Genomic DNA, 17,321 nt, shown 5'->3' on the forward strand with positions numbered 1-17,321 from the left:
TTATATCAATTCATCCACTGAGATGAAATGAAACGCATATTCTGCTTGAACTTGCTTGCCGCGAAGAACCCTTCCTAAGCGCAGCTTTAGGTAATGTGTCTCATCATCCTGCCTTAAATCCTCTAGATAGCTCATCAGCCCGGCTCTGTTCGGTTGCGTGCCGGTAGTTGAGGATGGGACAACTTCCCAGGATGGCGCATTCCAGAATCCAGAGGTTGTCCAAGTCTTGGAATGGAGTTCCACGAAGACCATCAGGTCGGGCAACCAGAGGCAGTTGCCTGTTTTTCGGATTTGAATAACCTCGTTCGGTATAATATTTAAGAAGGTTGACTGCAAAAGATCACTCTTGTCTGTCTCATTTCCGTCCATGGGTTCAGTAGAATACCCAGACCTTGGGCTTTCTGTTCCCGAGTTACACAGAGAAGCATCGCTTTGAACACTTAAATATTCTTTCTCCCCGTCAGCCTTAGACATATATTCTCTCAACACGACTCTCTTGACCGAACTTCTCTACGAGTTTTTCGTTTGATTCTGCCGCCCTTCTAGATGTTTGTAACTCATTCGTTCTCTATCCTCCGTGGCAAGTACGTGTGCGATCGAAGTAAGGTTCTTGATCTAGACGATGGCAATCAGTGGCAGAACAATAACTGCTGCTTCGAGGGACTGACCTCGCGCCCGTTCAGAGAAAAATTATCCAGCTGTTGTAAATCGTCGTGCCCGACTATATGTAAACTTATTTATCTGCTCAACATCCTTTTGAATGGGCAGCTCGGGCGGGCACTGATCAGTCCCATGATGTTGATAGACCAGGAGGAAAACCGAGGCGGGGTCAAAAAAGAACTGACAAAATCTCAAAAGTTATAGTTAACTAATAAGCTTAACTACTGATCCACACTATTCAAGTTTGGGAGGCAGGTTTAGCAGCCTCGCCCAAAATGAACGCCCTCTCATGACACTTTTGCCATATCTTGTCATAGGTTACTTCTGGGTGAGTACCATTACGGAAAGGGCGGCCGCCTGGATAGGCCCGCAACGTACAGGTGCATATAGGTTCAATAGGCTTTGGTAAATCTACAATTTCGTTTTGTGTTATCGACCATGCTATTGAACCTAAATTGCTCTTATATAGAGCTAGAATCGTGGCCATGGTATTTATTTTAGTAAATGCATCTATTCAACACAATCCAGTCAGGCACACCAAACCAGGCAACTAACAACCCCACACCAACCCAACCTTCCAACCTTGAGCCTCACCGTCTATCTGTCAAGCAGCTGCATTATTAAAACCAAACACATATCCTAATTAGGGAACAATGGGGTCCTCAGCTTCCATCTCAAATCCCACAAACAACAACCAACTCTACTACCCACGAAACCCCTCGGACGCACTCTCGGCCTTGACCATCTTATCTCAGAAACTCCCCACCGAAATAAGCCTCCAGATCCTCGAACACGCCAAATACTGGGTCGCGAACCGCGTCTCCCGCACAGAACAAGTTACCTATACCCAGCACGACCCCGCCAGCCACGACCCCTATCTCCGCAGCTTACCTATCGAAGGAACACGCTTCCCCGTCCGTGAAATTCGAATCCAGATCCAGAGCCACGACCAGGGGTGGAGCAGTTACCCAAAGGATCGTGGCACGCTCCGGAACTCGTGGACGTGGTTTGAGTTGGGGGTTGAGCACGCTTCTGACCGCGAGGCGGAGACGGGTGTTTCTTCAGAGCGGGATAGGATTAAGGATAGGCGGCTTGTGACGAATGTGCATGCTAGTAAGAGTGCTAGAGAGAATGTTGTTATTTATCGGGCCGGTGTGGAGAATGAGCAGGATGATGATTCGGGTGTTGGAGATGGGTTGAGTGTGCGGGAGCTGGGCGAGTTGGCGAGACTACAGGCTGGGGATTGCGTTTCGATTATCCCGCGCGCGAGGTTTGCGGGATGGACCAATTTCGTGTGTTCTGCCTCGATTGAAATTTATACGATGGATCTATAATCAACGATGGTGTAGCTATATTGTTGGACATGGTTAGGTTGCTACCTACCTACTACACGGGAATATGTTCATTCATTTATCGAATTCTGATTTCATTTGACTATTCGTATTGTAGACCGAGTACGGCCATCGTCGCGACTCCCTATTTAGAGATAAAATAAAAGAACATATCCGGTAAATAAAACGGGTGAAGAAAAGATCATCGTGGCACTTGTCCCGATACAAGCGCGGACGCCGCAAGGGCACGGAAGGTCGAAAGCAGAAAAAACGCAGCGCGCCATGCAATGAGTCAAGGAAGAAATGTGAGAACAAAGGAAATTTTGGGGCGAGCAGTTTCAGTCTATAGCGGCTTGGGTCCCGCAGCAATGACCTCGGGCGTGGCCTCGTCCGAGTACTTCTTGAAGTTCTCGTTGAAGAGGCCGGCCAGCTTGTTAACCTCGTCCTTGAAGGAGGTGGAGGCGGTCCAGCTGTTCTTAGGGTTGAGCAGCTCATTCGGCACGCCGGGGCAGGCCTTGGGCACATGCAGGTTGAAGACGTCGTAGGTCTCGTAATCGGCCTTGGCCAGCTCGCCGCTGTGGATGGCGTCCAGGATGGCGCGGGTGTACTTGAGGGGGCAGCGCTTGCCGCCGGTGGTGGCGCCGGCGCCGACCCAGCCGGTGTTCAGCAGCCAGGCGTTGACCTTGTGCTGCTTGATCTTGTCGGCCAGCATGCTGGCGTAGCGCATCGGGTGCAGGGCCAGGAAGGGCTGGGCGAAGCACGACGAGAAGGTCGCCTGGGGTTCGGTGACGCCGTCCTCCGTACCGGCCATCTTGGAGGTGTAGCCCGAGATGAAGTGGAACATGGTCTGCTCGGTGGTGAGCTTGGAGATCGGGGGCAGGACACCGCGCGCGTCGCAGGTCAGCAGGATGATGTTGGTCGGGTGGGAGTCGCTCTTGCAGGGGATCTTGGCGTTCTCGATGTACTCGATGGGGTAAGCGCAGCGGGTGTTCTCGGTCAGGGTGCTGTCGTCGTAGTTGACGACACGGGTGGTCGGGTCGAAGACGACGTTCTCCAGAACGGAGCCGAAGCGGATGGCGTTGAAAATATCGGGCTCCTTCTCGCCAGAGAGGCCAATGCACTTGGCGTAGCAGCCGCCCTCGATGTTAAAGACACCCTTGTCGGTCCAGCAGTGCTCGTCGTCACCGATGAGGGCACGCTTGGGGTCAGCGGACAGAGTGGTCTTGCCCGTACCGGACAGACCGAAGAAGACAGTGACGTCGCCATTCTCGCCCTCATTGGCCGAGGAGTGCAGGGTCAGGACGTTGTGCTTAACGGGCATCTCGTAGAAGAGGACTGTGAAGACACCCTTCTTCATCTCACCGGCGTACTCGGTACCGAGGATGACCATCTCCTTCTCGGCGAAGTTGATCGCCACGGAGGTGGCCGAGGTCATACCCTCAGTGAAGCGGTTGGCGGGGAACGATCCGGCGTTGTAGATGACATAGTCGGGGTGGAAGTGCTCCAGCTCCTCTCGAGTAGGGCGGATCAGCATGTTGCGCATGAACAGAGCATGATAGGCACGGGCGCAGACGACGCGCACGCTGATGCGGTAACGCTCGTCCCAGCCGGCGTACCCATCAATGACGTAGATGCGATTCCGAGTGTTGAGGTAGTCGACAGCACGCTCACGGTTGATGCGCCAGACCTAGCGGAAGTTAGTATGATGTCATTGCACGAGATGCGGAGTAGCCGAGGTAAGAGGAAAGAAATGAAAGAAAATAATTGGGGAAGTCGGGAGGTCAATGATAGAAAGGCGAGGCAAGTGAAGTGTAGAGGCAACGATGGTTTGCGTTACGCAAACTAGAAAGCTTGACCTCCGGATATACATGCAAGGGATCCCTGGAGGCTGCCAGGGCATCCTTCCAGAGGTATGTGAAGAGCAAAGAGGGGGAAAAAAACAGACATGAGACCACTTACATCAGGAGTCATGGGCTTGTTGACAGGACCCCACCAGACTTGGTTCTCGGAGGACTCTTCCTTGACAATACGCTTGTCGGATGGTGACCGGCCAGTCTTGGCACCGGAGTATGCGCTGAGGGCACCGCTGGAGGTGATGGCAGTACCGGTCTCGTAGACCAGGGCATCTTCATAGAGAGCAGGGACAGCAGGGTTGGCAATGATTGCGACCCGATCGTAGTCGATGTGCGCGGTCTCGTGCAGCTCCTCCTCCAGCTCGGTGTGACCCTTGCCAGGTCTATTGATGGATATGTTAGCGACGGCGACCTAGCAACGACAGGGACAGGGCAAGAAAGAACATACTGGACACCACCGGGGTGCAGCGCTGTGCGATTCACTGAAGTAGCAACCATGTTTCTGAGTGAAGTAGAGTGGTAATTGTTGTTGCGTTGTTTCGCGACTTGCTGTTGGATGAAGTCAGTGGCCAGAGGACCGGGAGACTCGGGGCGGCCGGGGGGTATATAATTGTTGCCGGCAGGGGCCATGGTCGGCGACGATACTTGGTATGAAGGTCAACTTTCCCCTGTGTTTCTCCACAGTTCCACGGGTGATGTCGGGGCTGAGGGCCGAGCTGAAGCGCCGAACGGTTGTCGAGGTGGAAGCGTTGCCGTGCGTTGCAATGCTGGGAGGCGTTGTCCGACTTGACCCGAGGGGCAACGAATTCCAGCCGGAGATCTGGTCCACTCGTATAGTTGTGAGATTGATGATGTGAAAGAGTCCAAAGGTATGGTTGTCGATGCTTCTCTTTTATCGCTCAGCCGTTACCTAGGTTCTACAGCTGAGAGCTTCCAGTCTTGTGAACGTTAACCTTTTACCCTGGCACGACTGGTCGCTTTCAGCCACGGACGACTGGAATGACGCGCCAATGACTTCACCAGAGGGAAATCATCGCGGGGAGGCGCTGACCTAAGCTCTTCACGGTCGATCGACGCGACTGCCGTTCGTCCTATCACGTCTACAATTACTGGTTGCTAGTTAATCATTCGGCTCCTGAACAATCATCCGTCGGAACTCGTCGACAATTCTTGAGGCAATGACGACAGCCCCTTGGAACCTTTTATCCCTTGGATCCTCTCCTTCTCCGCTGTCTCCAATAACGGCGATTAACCAGCCGAGGATGATGTAGTCTGGATCATCGATCCCGGCGCTCTCGACCAATCATACCCCACACATTTCCACCTCACCAGGTGGTATCGGGTGGGCAGAAGATATTGCCGCTGTTTCCCGGCGGCCTTTTCGACGCAGAAAAAAAAAAGGGCTGGACGCACGGAAATACTCTCAATGGCCCCGATTCCCGAAATGCCATGGTCTCGACCTGCAATCCCTGACATCGCCAAAAAAACCTTCGGTCAGTCACGGGGTCTCTTTAGTTTTCGCTTTCCCACGGCCCGGCCTCACAGCGTTCTAGTTTTGTCCGCAGAATCACAAGCAACCCCAGATCTTCCGTGGTTAGCGGCGGATCCCGACCCGGCTACGGTCTCGGGAGACCTTTTTGCTACGAGTTCCAGATCATGATTACTTGTCTTGATTTTTGCGCGAATTCTTGGTCGGCTTACGTAGTGTATCCAATTTCACGGCATCCCGCCGATCCAATAATGTAATACGGGTTTGAACTATGCAGGAGGCTGAGGCTTTTTTTTTATTGCTCTCTGTAAGGGCTCGTAGTGGGGAACCCGTTCGCCCTGTCCGGCGCAGAACACAACTCCGTTGTTGACTTGTTTCTTATCAAACGGATCAACAGACTACCTCCAACAGGCGCTATCGGCATCAAACACTCCGAGATGGCCCTCCTATTTCACCCGCCCTGATAGGCGAGTCTCGTTTTTGATTCATTATCCGGTTGAGTGCCCAACCGGCGCGGTTTCAAAGTGGTCTGGCCCGCTAGGCAAGAGGGACAGGATCGACTAGGCTCCTAATTTGCCCGACACGGCTGACATGTATAGATTCACGTCATGCCCCACGACACCAACTAAATACGATAGTGGCTGTGCTATTATTATTCCCGTATTATTATTGCAGGGCACAACATTTCTCCGACACACCTGACCATGTTCATCTTGGCATTCTTCGTCTGGGGAAACCGCATGGTCAGTAATAATGCGGGGTCTAGCGTGACCAATGGTCCTGTTAATAGCTGCGCTCGGTTACCCTCACCAATCGCTTGTCTAAGCCCCTCCCGCTAGGGGATCTGTCTTAGCCACGGCGGTGGTTTGGGCCATGTCAGTTGACCATGCGCGTTGTCTGTGCTCGAACAATTATTGTTTGACAGATCTGTTTTCCTGGGCCGAGGAAGGGTTCGTGCAAGTGGGAAATAGATCCGGCAACGTTCCGCTCCCCGGACTTGTTGACTTTCAAGATTACAACCATGGTAGTCTGGACTTGTCTTCTATTGACATTTTCTTCTCATCCGTTTTATATGCAATCACAGATCTAGATATAACCCATTGTGGAATTGCCTGTTTTATTTATTTACAACATCACAATAGGGCCTGCACTGGTCCTCCTCCAGAACAGAGACTCACCACGACAGCAACGTCCTCAATGCTTCGCGGGCTTCTTCTGCCTTTTCGTCGTCCTTTCCGCCAGATGCCGCTTCCAGGAAAGCCTTGACCTCCGAGACACGAACTCCAGCAATTATCTCTTCGGTGTCCTAAATGCCATCCACCTTCTCAAGAACGATGCCTTGGCGATCCTTTACATCCTCTACAGCCGAGATGGTTATAGACCCTTGATCACCAACAAAACAAACTCGAAAATACCCCTTCAAGAGGCAAAGCAAACACTCAAAAATCTAGAAGCGCCGCTGTCAAACTGTATCGTTGCGTTAATGGTGTCTAGAGGAGGAAGAGGCGGATATGTGTGCCAGACTTGCTGAGAGTTTTGACAATCTCTAGCCTGGAGACGCAACGAATCAGAGCGATAAAGTACATGCCATCGTCCAGAACAAACCCCCCTAATACTCTGGGCTCTTTCGCTATTCCGTCTCGTAATACTAGTTCTCAACAGGCCAGGCGTTCCCCCAAACGCGGGCATGGAGGTGATTTAGCTTGCCGATGCGGCCGCCGACGACTACTAGCTCGCGAGTACGGGTGAAAGCACGCTCGTGGCGGAACTGCTCGGCCACTGAGAACATGAGTTCGCGAGGACGGAAGGCCTTTTCGTAGTCAGAAATCAACTGCACCGCTTCCTGCACATTCTCAGCAACGGGCTTTTCGCACAGCACGTGCTTGCCAGCTGCTAGACACTGGCGAGCAACTTCGGGCTGGACGAGGATTGGAAGGGAAACAATGACTGCATCAATGTGCTCGCGCTTGAGTAATGCCGACAGCCCTTTGTTCTCTGCGGTCAGCTCTTCAGCGTAGACATGGATGCGCGAAGTTGGTGCATCTAGAGCTGCGGCGGCAGTGACAAGGGACTGGGCCCATTTGACCGAGCGCGAATAAACCACGAGTATATCGGCCTGGATTTTTATCAAGGCTGGGAGATGGGCTAGGTATGAATGGTTAGCTTTCGAGTTTAGATACTTGAAAGAGTATTCATATACCCTCTTTTGAAAAAGGCCCCCCAATACAGCAATTTCATCAACGTTTCGCCGTTCGAAAGAAGAGCTCTATCTCTTGAAGACCACTTGCAAACGGCGCAACGCTTTAAAATAAGCCGCATCCCGGCACTTGGGGAGATAGATTGCGGGCCCTGCCGATCTAATTGCACGAACTAAAACAGCATGTTGTCAGTATTGCACCTATCGGCGCGCAGAAGTGGTTAGGCCTTACTTACCCCACAGCTCCAACGCAATGTCGCAATCTGTTAGCGACATAAACAGTGGGATCTGGCCTTCTGCGCCTAAACTTCTCTCGCATCTCGCGTGTGCGCTCCTCTTGCTCTTCTTTCGAGAGAGGAGGAGGTGAAGGGGGACCACGAGGCGCGACACATCGTCTTAAGTGCTCTAGTTGAGCTTCAGTCAATTTCTGTGGCATGTTGGAGAGTGGTTAGGTGAAGATGTGGTCGTGTCTAGGGAATGGATACGGTCGAGGGAGTCGGAACAATGATATACTGGGTGGGTCGGTTGGGGGGCTGCTGCCCAGTGGCAAGGTAAAGGGGGCGCAAACAGGCACCACAAATAATATTATTTCAAGGCAAAAATGCGGATTATCAAGTCAGATGTGTTACTATGTAGTACATAGTTGATTCCGCATGGATCAACTACCGTCGAAATAGTGTAAAAATAACCCGGTTAGTAAGTCCCGTAGGCAGGGCATTTGTCTTGTTCTGATTGGCGAACTAGATCTTCACGCCCATCCGCACAAACGTCAAGAGATGTACAACAAACAAACACACCACAATGCTAAAATGACCCAGCCGAAGGACCTCCAGGCCTTCCTGCGGCCACTCCACACAAACAAGGAAACTCTGTATCGGTTATCTCGTCACCTGTCGCGTATCTACCGCGAGCTTGCCTCGAGCTCGTCCGAGCAATTCTTCCCCACAGCCATCACCCGCTTGCCTACGGGGCGGGAGACCGGCCACTATTTGGCTGTCTATCTCGGCCTGCACTATCTTCGAGTGGCATTTATCGACCTCCTGGGAGACCAACCCGCTGGGCGGCAGCCCCCGGTGCGGCGAACGCTCGAAAAGGCCTGGCCCATTGAAGACCGTCTACGCCGAGACCAGCCCCAGTCTCTGTTCGCCTGGATTGGCGATTGTATTGCAGAGGTGATTGCCGACAGCTTGGCCAACTCCCGCGAAGATGCGCCCTCCCAACTGACAATGGGGATTTCCTTTTGTTTTCCAATCAAGTTTGTCTTCTTTCCTCTTCGTGTCCATTGAGACTGGACTAACTTGGTGACAGACAGAAGTTTCTAAACGAGGCTATCCTCATGCCAACGGGGAAAGGTTTTGCTTTGACCTCTTCTTTGAACCTTCATCAGGCTCTCGTCGAGGGCTATGAATGCCATACCGGTCGCTCGGATGAGGATTCAGGAGCCGAACGGACGAAACGGCAGAGACGGTTTTGTCTGCCCAAGTTGAGAGTCACTGTCATGACCAACGATACCGTCGCCACGCTTGCCTCGTTAGCGTACTCCATCCACTCACTCCCCAACACGCGGGTCGTGATGGGCCTCATCGTGGGGGCTGGTTGTAACTCTGCCATCCCCATGAACATTTCTGACCTGGACGAACCCAAAACACGGCACATTCTAGAGAAAGACCCGACTGCCACAGAAACAGTTGTGTCGACTGAATGGACCCTCCGGGGAGCAACATCTCCCTTGGAAGAACTCGGGTTTGTCACCAAATGGGACGCCGAGCTCGATGCTAATTGCAGTCGGCCGGGGTTCCAGCCTCTCGAGTACATGGTGGGCGGTCGGTATATTGGCGAGCTGGTCCGAATCATCTGCTACGACTGGTTCCATGAGACCTTGGAAGTCTCAAGGTCTGAGCTGCCATTGAAGCTGGTCGAAGAATATTCATTGACTACAGACTTTCTCTCGTTGGTGGTAGCCTCGGCCTCTAATAACGAGAGCTTGGCGCAAGAATTAGCAGAGCGTCTTCCGCCGCCATCTTCCAGTGATTGGCGCTGGACATCCGAGTATGCTGGCCATATCCGGTCTATTGCAGCGACGGTGCAAGCTCGATCAGCGGCTTTGGTCGCTGCTGCAACTATTGGGCTTCTCGCATGTACGGGGGAGCTTCAACTGCAAGATAGGGAATCTATTGAACGTCTGACCGGTCAGGTCTCGGATCTGTCCGCAGCCCCAAAGAAAGAACAAACACCTTCAGAGCTTGTGTCTTCAATTTCGGGATGGCGAAATGGGCCGGAAGAATTGGTGGTTGCGGTCTCCGGCGGAGTGATTCAGCATTATCCCCATTATAAAGAGACCATACAGCAACATATCGATCGACTCATCATCCTCGCAGGCCCCCAAGCCGAAGGGAAAAGCGTCTTTCTTCGAGATGTCAGCGACGGCGGGATTATTGGAGTCGGCGTTCTTGCAGGAACTGTGGCAGGAAAGATTGAAGGCATTGTGGGCTCGACATTAGACGAACAGCACAGTCCAAAGACAGAAACACGTGCAAAGGAAAATATATAAATCCATGATATTGGCTATACAAAGAGGCATTTGCATACTTATATCTACGAATCTATTCCCTATACCCCATCAAAAGAGGATAATATCTTCATTGACACCTCCCGCCTCCTTCCATTTAGCAAGAACGCTTTTACAGTCATTCGTCACAGTAACCGCATAGTCCGGTCCAGGCATCACAGTAGGTGCCTTCGCCGGATCCCCCAGTAGCCATGCCACAGGAGCAGGAGAAGCGCCAGCACATGCTTGTCGGAGCTCCTGGACCTGATCCTCATCAAAAGCTCGGCCCAGGATCACAGCGCGCGGAGGCTGGCTGTAATTGTGTGTGCCGACGCCTTCGTCGTTGACCTCTGACACCTGGGGATCGCGGCCCGCAAGGAGAAGCGGGAGCTCCGCTTTTGCTGCTTCGAAGCTCTGGATGAAGTGGATCACTGTGGGACCATTGTGAGATTTATAGCTCTTAGATTGAAACCCACATAGGAGTATGTGTAGAGACAAGAGATATTGATTCGTACGAACCTTCATATTCTGGTTGGAGGAGCTGCGACACCGGTTTGCCGATCTTGGTTGTTTTGCCGCAGAGCACGACGGGAAGCGGAGTCGGGAAGGTAGACATTTTTCGCAGTGGATGATGGAAAATGGAAGCTGACAGACGACCGGAAATCTGGCGACTTATATTTAGGGCCATGTTGACTAGTTGCGCGCGCACACCCCTCGGTGGGGCAGCTGGATATTTATACAAATCTGGTCTAGTCAGAAGATTAATGACGCAGCCAAGAGATAGAACACACTAGGTTTTTATCTGACTGCGCATTCCTGACCCATCTAGGGGCGTGCGACTGGACTCTGTGAGCTTGCAACTCTCCCCGCAAGGCTGTGGTATTCGGCCCGGCCCAGCCGAGATACATCATCGTCATGTCTACTTCTTCACTGCGCCATCTAGAGCACCACCGCGCAGTCTACTTAACACTCTCCTTCTACGCCACGAGCAAAAAGACCTGTCTTCAACAATTTCCACGACGGCGGCTTCTCCATCGCCCGTGCCCGCGACGATGCCCGCTAGGCTACGGCTGTCATAATCTCGTACGCGGTTGTAAATGTGGCGAAGTCCGTCTTACCTGATGTGGTGCCGGTGTTTCAATAGCCAGCCATTAATAACTTAAGCCCAATCGATGGGTGCCAGAGACAGCCTTGGCAATCACTTTTTCCTAGTACAGAAACCAGTGCGAATTGGCGGGGCTAAACCTAATAATAATATTAGAATGGGGACCAGGTACGACTTACTTGCCGCATTAGGAATGTAGACTCTCCGATCCTACACCGTGCTCCAGATTAACATCCTCCTCGAAATTTGGTAATAGCTGGATGTTAAATGTAATACCTATTTACGAAGTCGCTATTCTTATTACGCCTTCATTTTGCCTCATGAAACATGAACACCACACACCAGACTATATCAGATGCTGTGGTAGTTAGCACTAACTACTGGATTGCACCTGAATATTCATTCTCGGTGGGGAATGAGGACTACGTCGATGATATTCTGTGATTGTGGGATCATGGGGAGCAGTATAATCTCGACCAAGCCCGCTCTGCACTGAGCGGATCAAGTGCTGGTGGAAATTTTGCCCCGGCGGTTCCGTTTCGACCTTGTAAAGAGCTCGATAAGCGAAAGTCATAGTTACGAAATAGTTAATAACGGGCTATCACTCGCCGGTAGTGGGCTTCCACCCCAGCACGGACTGGACATGATACCGCGCGGAGAGAGACGCCGCGAATCTGAGTGCAATACAGAAATCTATGATTTCACCGTCGGTTTTCCGATTCTTTAACCAGTCCTAACTATCTCATGCTTGAAAAAACTGCCAAAATCCCTGAGGGATGATGAGATACACAATATCGATATGGCTCACCCTTTTCTCTCCCTACGACCAACTCATCCGTCTCTCCTGCTGGCTTCATACCCACCCGCTGTGGCGACCTATATCTGCGGCTGGGAGCAGTGGTTCGTTGAGGGGAATACATTCCGAGACAGACTGGCTGAACTAGTGGCAGAGGGTCAGCTGAATTATGTGTGGATGGTGGTGGTTGAGGATGAGATCCATGCGTTTGATAAGACGCCTGATGTACGCGAATGCAATTCGGGGGTAGGATGATGTGGTCATAGCTATACTCGTATGTAGTTATTCTATTGTTCATAATTAATAATGAAGTCCTCGCTGTTGGTCTGACTCGAGGAGAAGAGCGGGGCAGCTGACCTGCTCGTCTTCGGCGGGGCATAAACTAAACTGTGTTTTCCTCTTTCCCTTTCTTCTCTTTCTCGTCCTGATTCCCCCAAGGTTCTCTTTCCCATACCCAATATCCCAGGTCCGACTCTCCACAGACATGATAACGAGTCTTTCTCTAACTGACTCGTAGATACCCAACAATCCAACCAAACACCATGTCCCACGCTAGCTGCCCCAAGTGCGGAGCCTCGGTCGGTTCGACCAAGAGCTGTAGCTCCTGCGGTGCTGTTCGTTGTCCCTTTTCCTTGTTTAGAGGCTGATGATACTAATATTTTTTGGTAGACCTGCCCTGTCTGAATGCAGGTCGTCGGAAGAGGTGTTGGGCATGTTTGCGGGTAATCGGGTCTGATTGTGCGTGTTTTTAACTGATATTCCACAATACAATAGTGGCTATCCTGGAAATTGATTCCTACTACTTAGTTTATTCTCGATGGATAGATATACGACACGAAAATCCATCATAAACAAGCCTGCTGGCCTCTAGATAGACGCAAGAAGTATAGCAGAACAAATGAAATTGTTGTGTATGAGAACAGGAAGAAAAAGCAGGACGTGCAAGCATCTCTCCAAACAAAGATAGACATGGGTGTTGTTCATAGGGGTTTAAAACGCAATTTGAAGCGCATCCTACAACGCAAACAAGTATGCCAGCATCGAGCCGGATACACCTTGTCATAATAAGGATAGGGGGTAAACTTAATCTCTCGAGACCGGTCTGAAGAACTCATCAGCTACCGATCTTGATCTTGCCAATCTCGATCTCTGCAGACTCCGTCAGAGCCTGCCAACGACCTCCCTCTCTCTCTCTCTCTCTCTCTCTCTCTCTCTAGTCATCTCATGTCATCTCATCGACAATCCGCTCATGCGGTCTTGCGCCACTGCGAGAAAACACCGATCAAACTGCTGACCGTACCAGCAATGCCGACCAGACCATCGTCAAGCGCAGCGACGCCGAGGGCAGCAGCGGGAACGGTCAAGTCGCACAGGTCAGAGATGAGCTGTAACCGCACAGCAGCGCGCTCCCTACAAAGCAACGATTAGCATTCCTCACCCTCCAGAAAGAAAACAAGGGAGTGACAAACTTCTCAAGCTTCTTCGCCTCAACAGCGCCCTCTCCCTCCTTGAGGTTAACACTCCTCTCCTGCTCCCTCAGCCGGAAGAGGGTATAAACACCCGCAACAGCCGAGCACGCCAAACCGGCGCCCCAAGCACGGTACGCGGAGTCCTGCAGGCGCTTCGCAGACGCCAGCTTCTTGACACCGATGGTGTCGACGACGCTAATAGTGTCGAGGGTCAGGTAGCCTGCATAGCCGAGCTGGCGGCCAATGGCGAGGTAGCGCAGGACGGGGTCGATGGGGCTCTTGTTGTCGAGGGCTAGCGCGGCGGCTTTGAGGTGCTCGACGAACTTGCCGATGCGCAGGATCTTCCGCGTTGTTCCAAATTGCTTCTTGATTGCGTTGTAGGGATCGATTGCGCTCTGCGGCTTGTTCGTCCGGTATAGGTACCATGCGTAGAAGCGGGAGAAGTACTGGATCGTGCGGAGAAGCTTGTCGCGACCGACTGCGGTGGGGTTATTGTTAGTGAACTCTCTGTGTTTTCCTTGGGGACTTTAGGGTTTACGTACCAGTCGTGGCGACGAAGCGGAGGTAGTGCGCCAGCGCAGGGTGGTAGACGAGGGCGTCGGCGACCATGTTGGGCGGAGCTGGTGGTGACTCCTTGATTTCCCGAGGTGACGGACGATAAGAGACCCGGGGGTAACTGAGTCGAAAGTGTCAGGCTTCGGTTGGGTGGGGGAGAAAGAAATAGGGACGAAGACTAGACTGTGGAGATGAAGTCGGAGTCTTAAAGAAGGGAAAAAGGGGATGGAGATGGAGATGAGGTGAATGGAGGGAGTCGCTCGGTCGGTAATTGACCGGCGTGTCTTGAGCCGCGGGAGAAGAACCTCGGCTGATGCCGGTTTGGGTAGATAACCGTAGGAGGCTAGTACGGTGAAGCACGCAGGCCCTTTGTAGGATTCATGTGAAGGGAATCTGTTTTAAGCTGTTGATTTATTTACACAGCAATGCGAGCTGTTCAAAATGACATTTGTATTTGCCCTACGTAGTTGTTTCCTGGTTGTTCCTAACCACTTCGCAGCTACTGGCGGATGCAGTCATCCCACATAACGATTTGGGACAACCAATAAAGATTACGATACATGAAGGATAAACACATTAATACCACGCAGACCAGTACGGGAAAAGGCTCAAGAATTATGTGTCGCGGGGGGCAGATTCAGCTCGGGTCGCATAGGGAAAGCTGGTCATCAGCGATCGTTGCAAGGGCTCATCATCAGGGCAGCGGATGGGCGCGTCGGGAAGTATAAAAGTCGTCGGGGTCGCAAAGAGACAGTGGGATATCGAGGGACGAACAGGGCGGATGTTGACACAGGTTTACTTCCGCTCCTCCGCTTCGGAGCTGCTCTCTCTCTTATTGCCCATGGTCGCGGTGTCGTAGCCACTTTCCTGCAAGAAAGCGCGGAACCGGGCGTCTTCGGCGGTGATGGTATCCTACAGTCGATCACGATTAGCCGGGCTATACCATACCCAGTGAGCAATAACCGAGTCATACCTGGTTAATCTGCGGCAGCAGGAAGAAAGCCAGCGCAGAACTGAGGAGGCACAGTGAGCTCGACACGAAGAACGGATCCATGCCGGAGCGGATCTTGTTGGGCGCGTTCTTCTGGATGATCGGAATGACATAGGTGCCCACGAAAGCACCAATCTTGCCAGAGGCTGCGGCGTATGAGTAGTACTGGCCACGAATGGCAGTGGCGCTTGTCTTCGATGCAACCAGGCCGATGTTGTCGCCGGGACCGAACTCGCCGAGAGCCTGGAAGATACTGGATTCCTCATTGTATCAGCAGGATGTCTGATATAGCTCTCTCAAGAACACTTACCCGAGAACAACGACAAAAGCAGCCACATTCTCTGGGGTTGCAAGGTACTTGTAGCATCCTGCCATGATGAACCCAATAATCCCTTGGAGACCAACTCCAATGGCCAGGGTCCTTTTCGGGCCGATCCAGTCACTCGCCCAAGCTCCAGCGAAGGAACCAGGGATGTAGAACAGGTTGAGGACAGTGTTCCAGCCAAACGTCTTCCACATTGGGGAGTTGTCACCCAAGATGATGCTCAACCACTTCGAGGAATAGATGTTGAAGGAATAAGCCATGAAATCATAGATGAACCAGATCAGCGAGACGAGTGTCTAGAAAGCAAGGTTAATATGGAAATATTGTCAAATCGGGAAACAAGTCGTACCAGGCGCTTCCAGTAGAACCTATCCTCATTAGTCAATATGCTCTTTGAGAAAATATCCCTTGTCGACTTACTTGACAATCAGCTTGATCGGGAACTTGTGCATGCGCTCATGGTTAAACTCCTCTGGCTCACTCATCTTCAATCGCAAGTAGAATAGACTCAGTGGTGGAATGACGCCGAGGCCCAGAGCCACTCGCCAGACAGCACGCAGGTGATCCTCTGTGAAAATCAGAACTAGGATCATCGGTATCAACGCAGACACCACATAGGCGAGATCAATCTGGAAGTTGGTGAACATGATGAACCAGCGATTGCGATGGCCATCCTTAAGTTCGCCCGTGTTCTCCGATGCTGCAACAGAACCAGCAGGATATTCGCCGCCAATACCGATTCCGAGGAAGAACCGGTAGGCTGTGAGAGCAGCAAACAGACCATAGATGTTGTCATTGTATCCGTAGGCACCAGCAGAGAGGGCAGCGAACAAAAACAGAATGATTGTCGAGATGATCAAAGACCACTTGCGCGACCAGTGGTCACTCGTGTATCCAAAAATCAGCATACCCACTACGGTTCCCGCGAAGGTGATGGCAGAGACATTCTGGCTGGCGGGGGAGTCACTGTACGCCTTGGGGTAGAGCGTGCTCAGAATCGTATTCACTTGACCGATCACCTAAAATGGCATGGTCAGCAAGCTTGATCTGTAGTAGATAACTGTGTGACACCCATCTGTGGCATAATCTGAAAGAATTAGACATACCCCATTCAGATACCCATCAGAGAAGAGACCAGCACCACAGGCGATCGTGGGCCAACTGCGCTCCCAGCGACCCTTCTGTGGAGTATGCAGCGGCACGATCTCGGCCGGAGCCTCCTTGAGCGGCGCAGGGCCCTTCTCGGTGTCTTCCATCGCAGAGTCTTTCACCACGGGGTCCTCCGCTTTGGCACTCATGGTTTCGGATTGAGGATCACAGGTTTGTGGTCGGGTCCTTACAGAAGTAAGGTTTGGGTGGTGTGTTTGGCGCAAGAAAGGGAAGGAAAAACAAGAAGATCTTAGGGGCCATACGACAAGCTGTGGTACCTGGCGGGTACCACTTGCCTTGGTAGTGCAACGCTGTGGCCCTCGGTACACCGCAGGTCACTTCGTGGGGCGCACCCAGTCTGGGGCCGGATAACTGTGGTCGAGTGGAAGGGCCAATGAGCGGTCACCATGTATCATGGCGTTCCGTTGCTGTTTGGGGGTCAATTGAAGGACTCAAGAGTATACTGTGATTTACACGGCAGAGGGACAGGAACAAGCCTTTTCGGCCCGTTCCCGAACTCGCAGGCATCTCCACACAAGGCGAACTACAGTAGCCATCATTCAAGCGAGCACAATAATGAGCCTATGATAGTCACACGTGCAAGTCCATGGCTGCGGGCTTAACCGGACTGGGCATAGATCCAAGCCCAGTACCGAAGACAACCGGAGTACGTAGTGTAGGTAGGCCGGCTCGGACTCGCTGAACAACTTTATCCTGAACACGCCACAGGCCATGTCGTGCGGCAGAGCGACGCTCTGGGGCCTCGATGGCTTGCTCAGTCCCACGTGGAACGAACTGGGTTCCTGATCTCAGCCCTAATCCGGCACTCCGTATGGATGAGCACGTGACACAT

The 17,321-nt window shown here is 52.1% G+C and overlaps 9 protein-coding genes across 9 annotated transcripts; 4 read left to right on the forward strand and 5 right to left on the reverse strand.

Moving 5' to 3' along the window:
• Positions 1 to 1,313: 1,313 nt before the first annotated feature.
• On the forward strand, positions 1,314 to 1,994 carry N7474_002776 (uncharacterized protein; the record flags this gene model as incomplete). Its single annotated transcript, XM_057194191.1, has 1 exon — positions 1,314 to 1,994. The coding sequence occupies one exon, from the start codon at positions 1,314 to 1,316 to the stop codon at positions 1,992 to 1,994; it is 681 nt and encodes a 226-aa protein (XP_057055546.1).
• A 340-nt stretch (positions 1,995 to 2,334) lies between these two features.
• On the reverse strand, positions 2,335 to 4,474 carry acuF (phosphoenolpyruvate carboxykinase PCK1; the record flags this gene model as incomplete). The annotated part of the gene is made up of 3 exons (XM_057194192.1): positions 2,335 to 3,678; positions 3,951 to 4,227; positions 4,293 to 4,474. 3 exons carry the CDS (start codon positions 4,472 to 4,474, stop codon positions 2,335 to 2,337), a joined length of 1,803 nt encoding a protein of 600 aa, XP_057055547.1.
• A 2,507-nt stretch (positions 4,475 to 6,981) lies between these two features.
• N7474_002778 (Gfo/Idh/MocA family protein) lies at positions 6,982 to 7,806 on the reverse strand (the record flags this gene model as incomplete). Its single annotated transcript, XM_057194193.1, has 2 exons — positions 6,982 to 7,478; positions 7,767 to 7,806. The coding sequence occupies 2 exons, from the start codon at positions 7,804 to 7,806 to the stop codon at positions 6,982 to 6,984; spliced, it is 537 nt and encodes a 178-aa protein (XP_057055548.1).
• Positions 7,807 to 8,306: 500 nt separating this feature from the next.
• Positions 8,307 to 10,081, forward strand: N7474_002779 (hexokinase family protein; the record flags this gene model as incomplete). Its single annotated transcript, XM_057194194.1, has 2 exons — positions 8,307 to 8,785; positions 8,839 to 10,081. 2 exons carry the CDS (start codon positions 8,307 to 8,309, stop codon positions 10,079 to 10,081), a joined length of 1,722 nt encoding a protein of 573 aa, XP_057055549.1.
• A 69-nt stretch (positions 10,082 to 10,150) lies between these two features.
• On the reverse strand, positions 10,151 to 10,694 carry N7474_002780 (uncharacterized protein; the record flags this gene model as incomplete). Its single annotated transcript, XM_057194195.1, has 2 exons — positions 10,151 to 10,535; positions 10,594 to 10,694. The coding sequence occupies 2 exons, from the start codon at positions 10,692 to 10,694 to the stop codon at positions 10,151 to 10,153; spliced, it is 486 nt and encodes a 161-aa protein (XP_057055550.1).
• Positions 10,695 to 11,510: 816 nt separating this feature from the next.
• On the forward strand, positions 11,511 to 11,759 carry N7474_002781 (uncharacterized protein; the record flags this gene model as incomplete). The annotated part of the gene is made up of 2 exons (XM_057194196.1): positions 11,511 to 11,609; positions 11,649 to 11,759. 2 exons carry the CDS (start codon positions 11,511 to 11,513, stop codon positions 11,757 to 11,759), a joined length of 210 nt encoding a protein of 69 aa, XP_057055551.1.
• Positions 11,760 to 11,826: 67 nt separating this feature from the next.
• Positions 11,827 to 12,234, forward strand: N7474_002782 (Alpha/beta hydrolase fold-3; the record flags this gene model as incomplete). The annotated part of the gene is made up of 2 exons (XM_057194197.1): positions 11,827 to 11,893; positions 11,915 to 12,234. The coding sequence occupies 2 exons, from the start codon at positions 11,827 to 11,829 to the stop codon at positions 12,232 to 12,234; spliced, it is 387 nt and encodes a 128-aa protein (XP_057055552.1).
• A 992-nt stretch (positions 12,235 to 13,226) lies between these two features.
• Positions 13,227 to 14,057, reverse strand: N7474_002783 (PEX11 family protein; the record flags this gene model as incomplete). Its single annotated transcript, XM_057194198.1, has 3 exons — positions 13,227 to 13,389; positions 13,449 to 13,926; positions 13,991 to 14,057. The coding sequence occupies 3 exons, from the start codon at positions 14,055 to 14,057 to the stop codon at positions 13,227 to 13,229; spliced, it is 708 nt and encodes a 235-aa protein (XP_057055553.1).
• A 741-nt stretch (positions 14,058 to 14,798) lies between these two features.
• Positions 14,799 to 16,617, reverse strand: N7474_002784 (putative MFS phospholipid transporter (Git1); the record flags this gene model as incomplete). Its single annotated transcript, XM_057194199.1, has 6 exons — positions 14,799 to 14,915; positions 14,977 to 15,247; positions 15,305 to 15,615; positions 15,669 to 15,687; positions 15,740 to 16,338; positions 16,426 to 16,617. 6 exons carry the CDS (start codon positions 16,615 to 16,617, stop codon positions 14,799 to 14,801), a joined length of 1,509 nt encoding a protein of 502 aa, XP_057055554.1.
• Positions 16,618 to 17,321: the final 704 nt, after the last annotated feature.

The sequence above is a fragment of the Penicillium riverlandense genome (genome assembly GCF_028828495.1).
Source record: "Penicillium riverlandense strain IBT 135883 chromosome Unknown utg000002l_segment0_segment0, whole genome shotgun sequence".
NCBI lineage: Eukaryota > Fungi > Ascomycota > Eurotiomycetes > Eurotiales > Aspergillaceae > Penicillium > Penicillium riverlandense.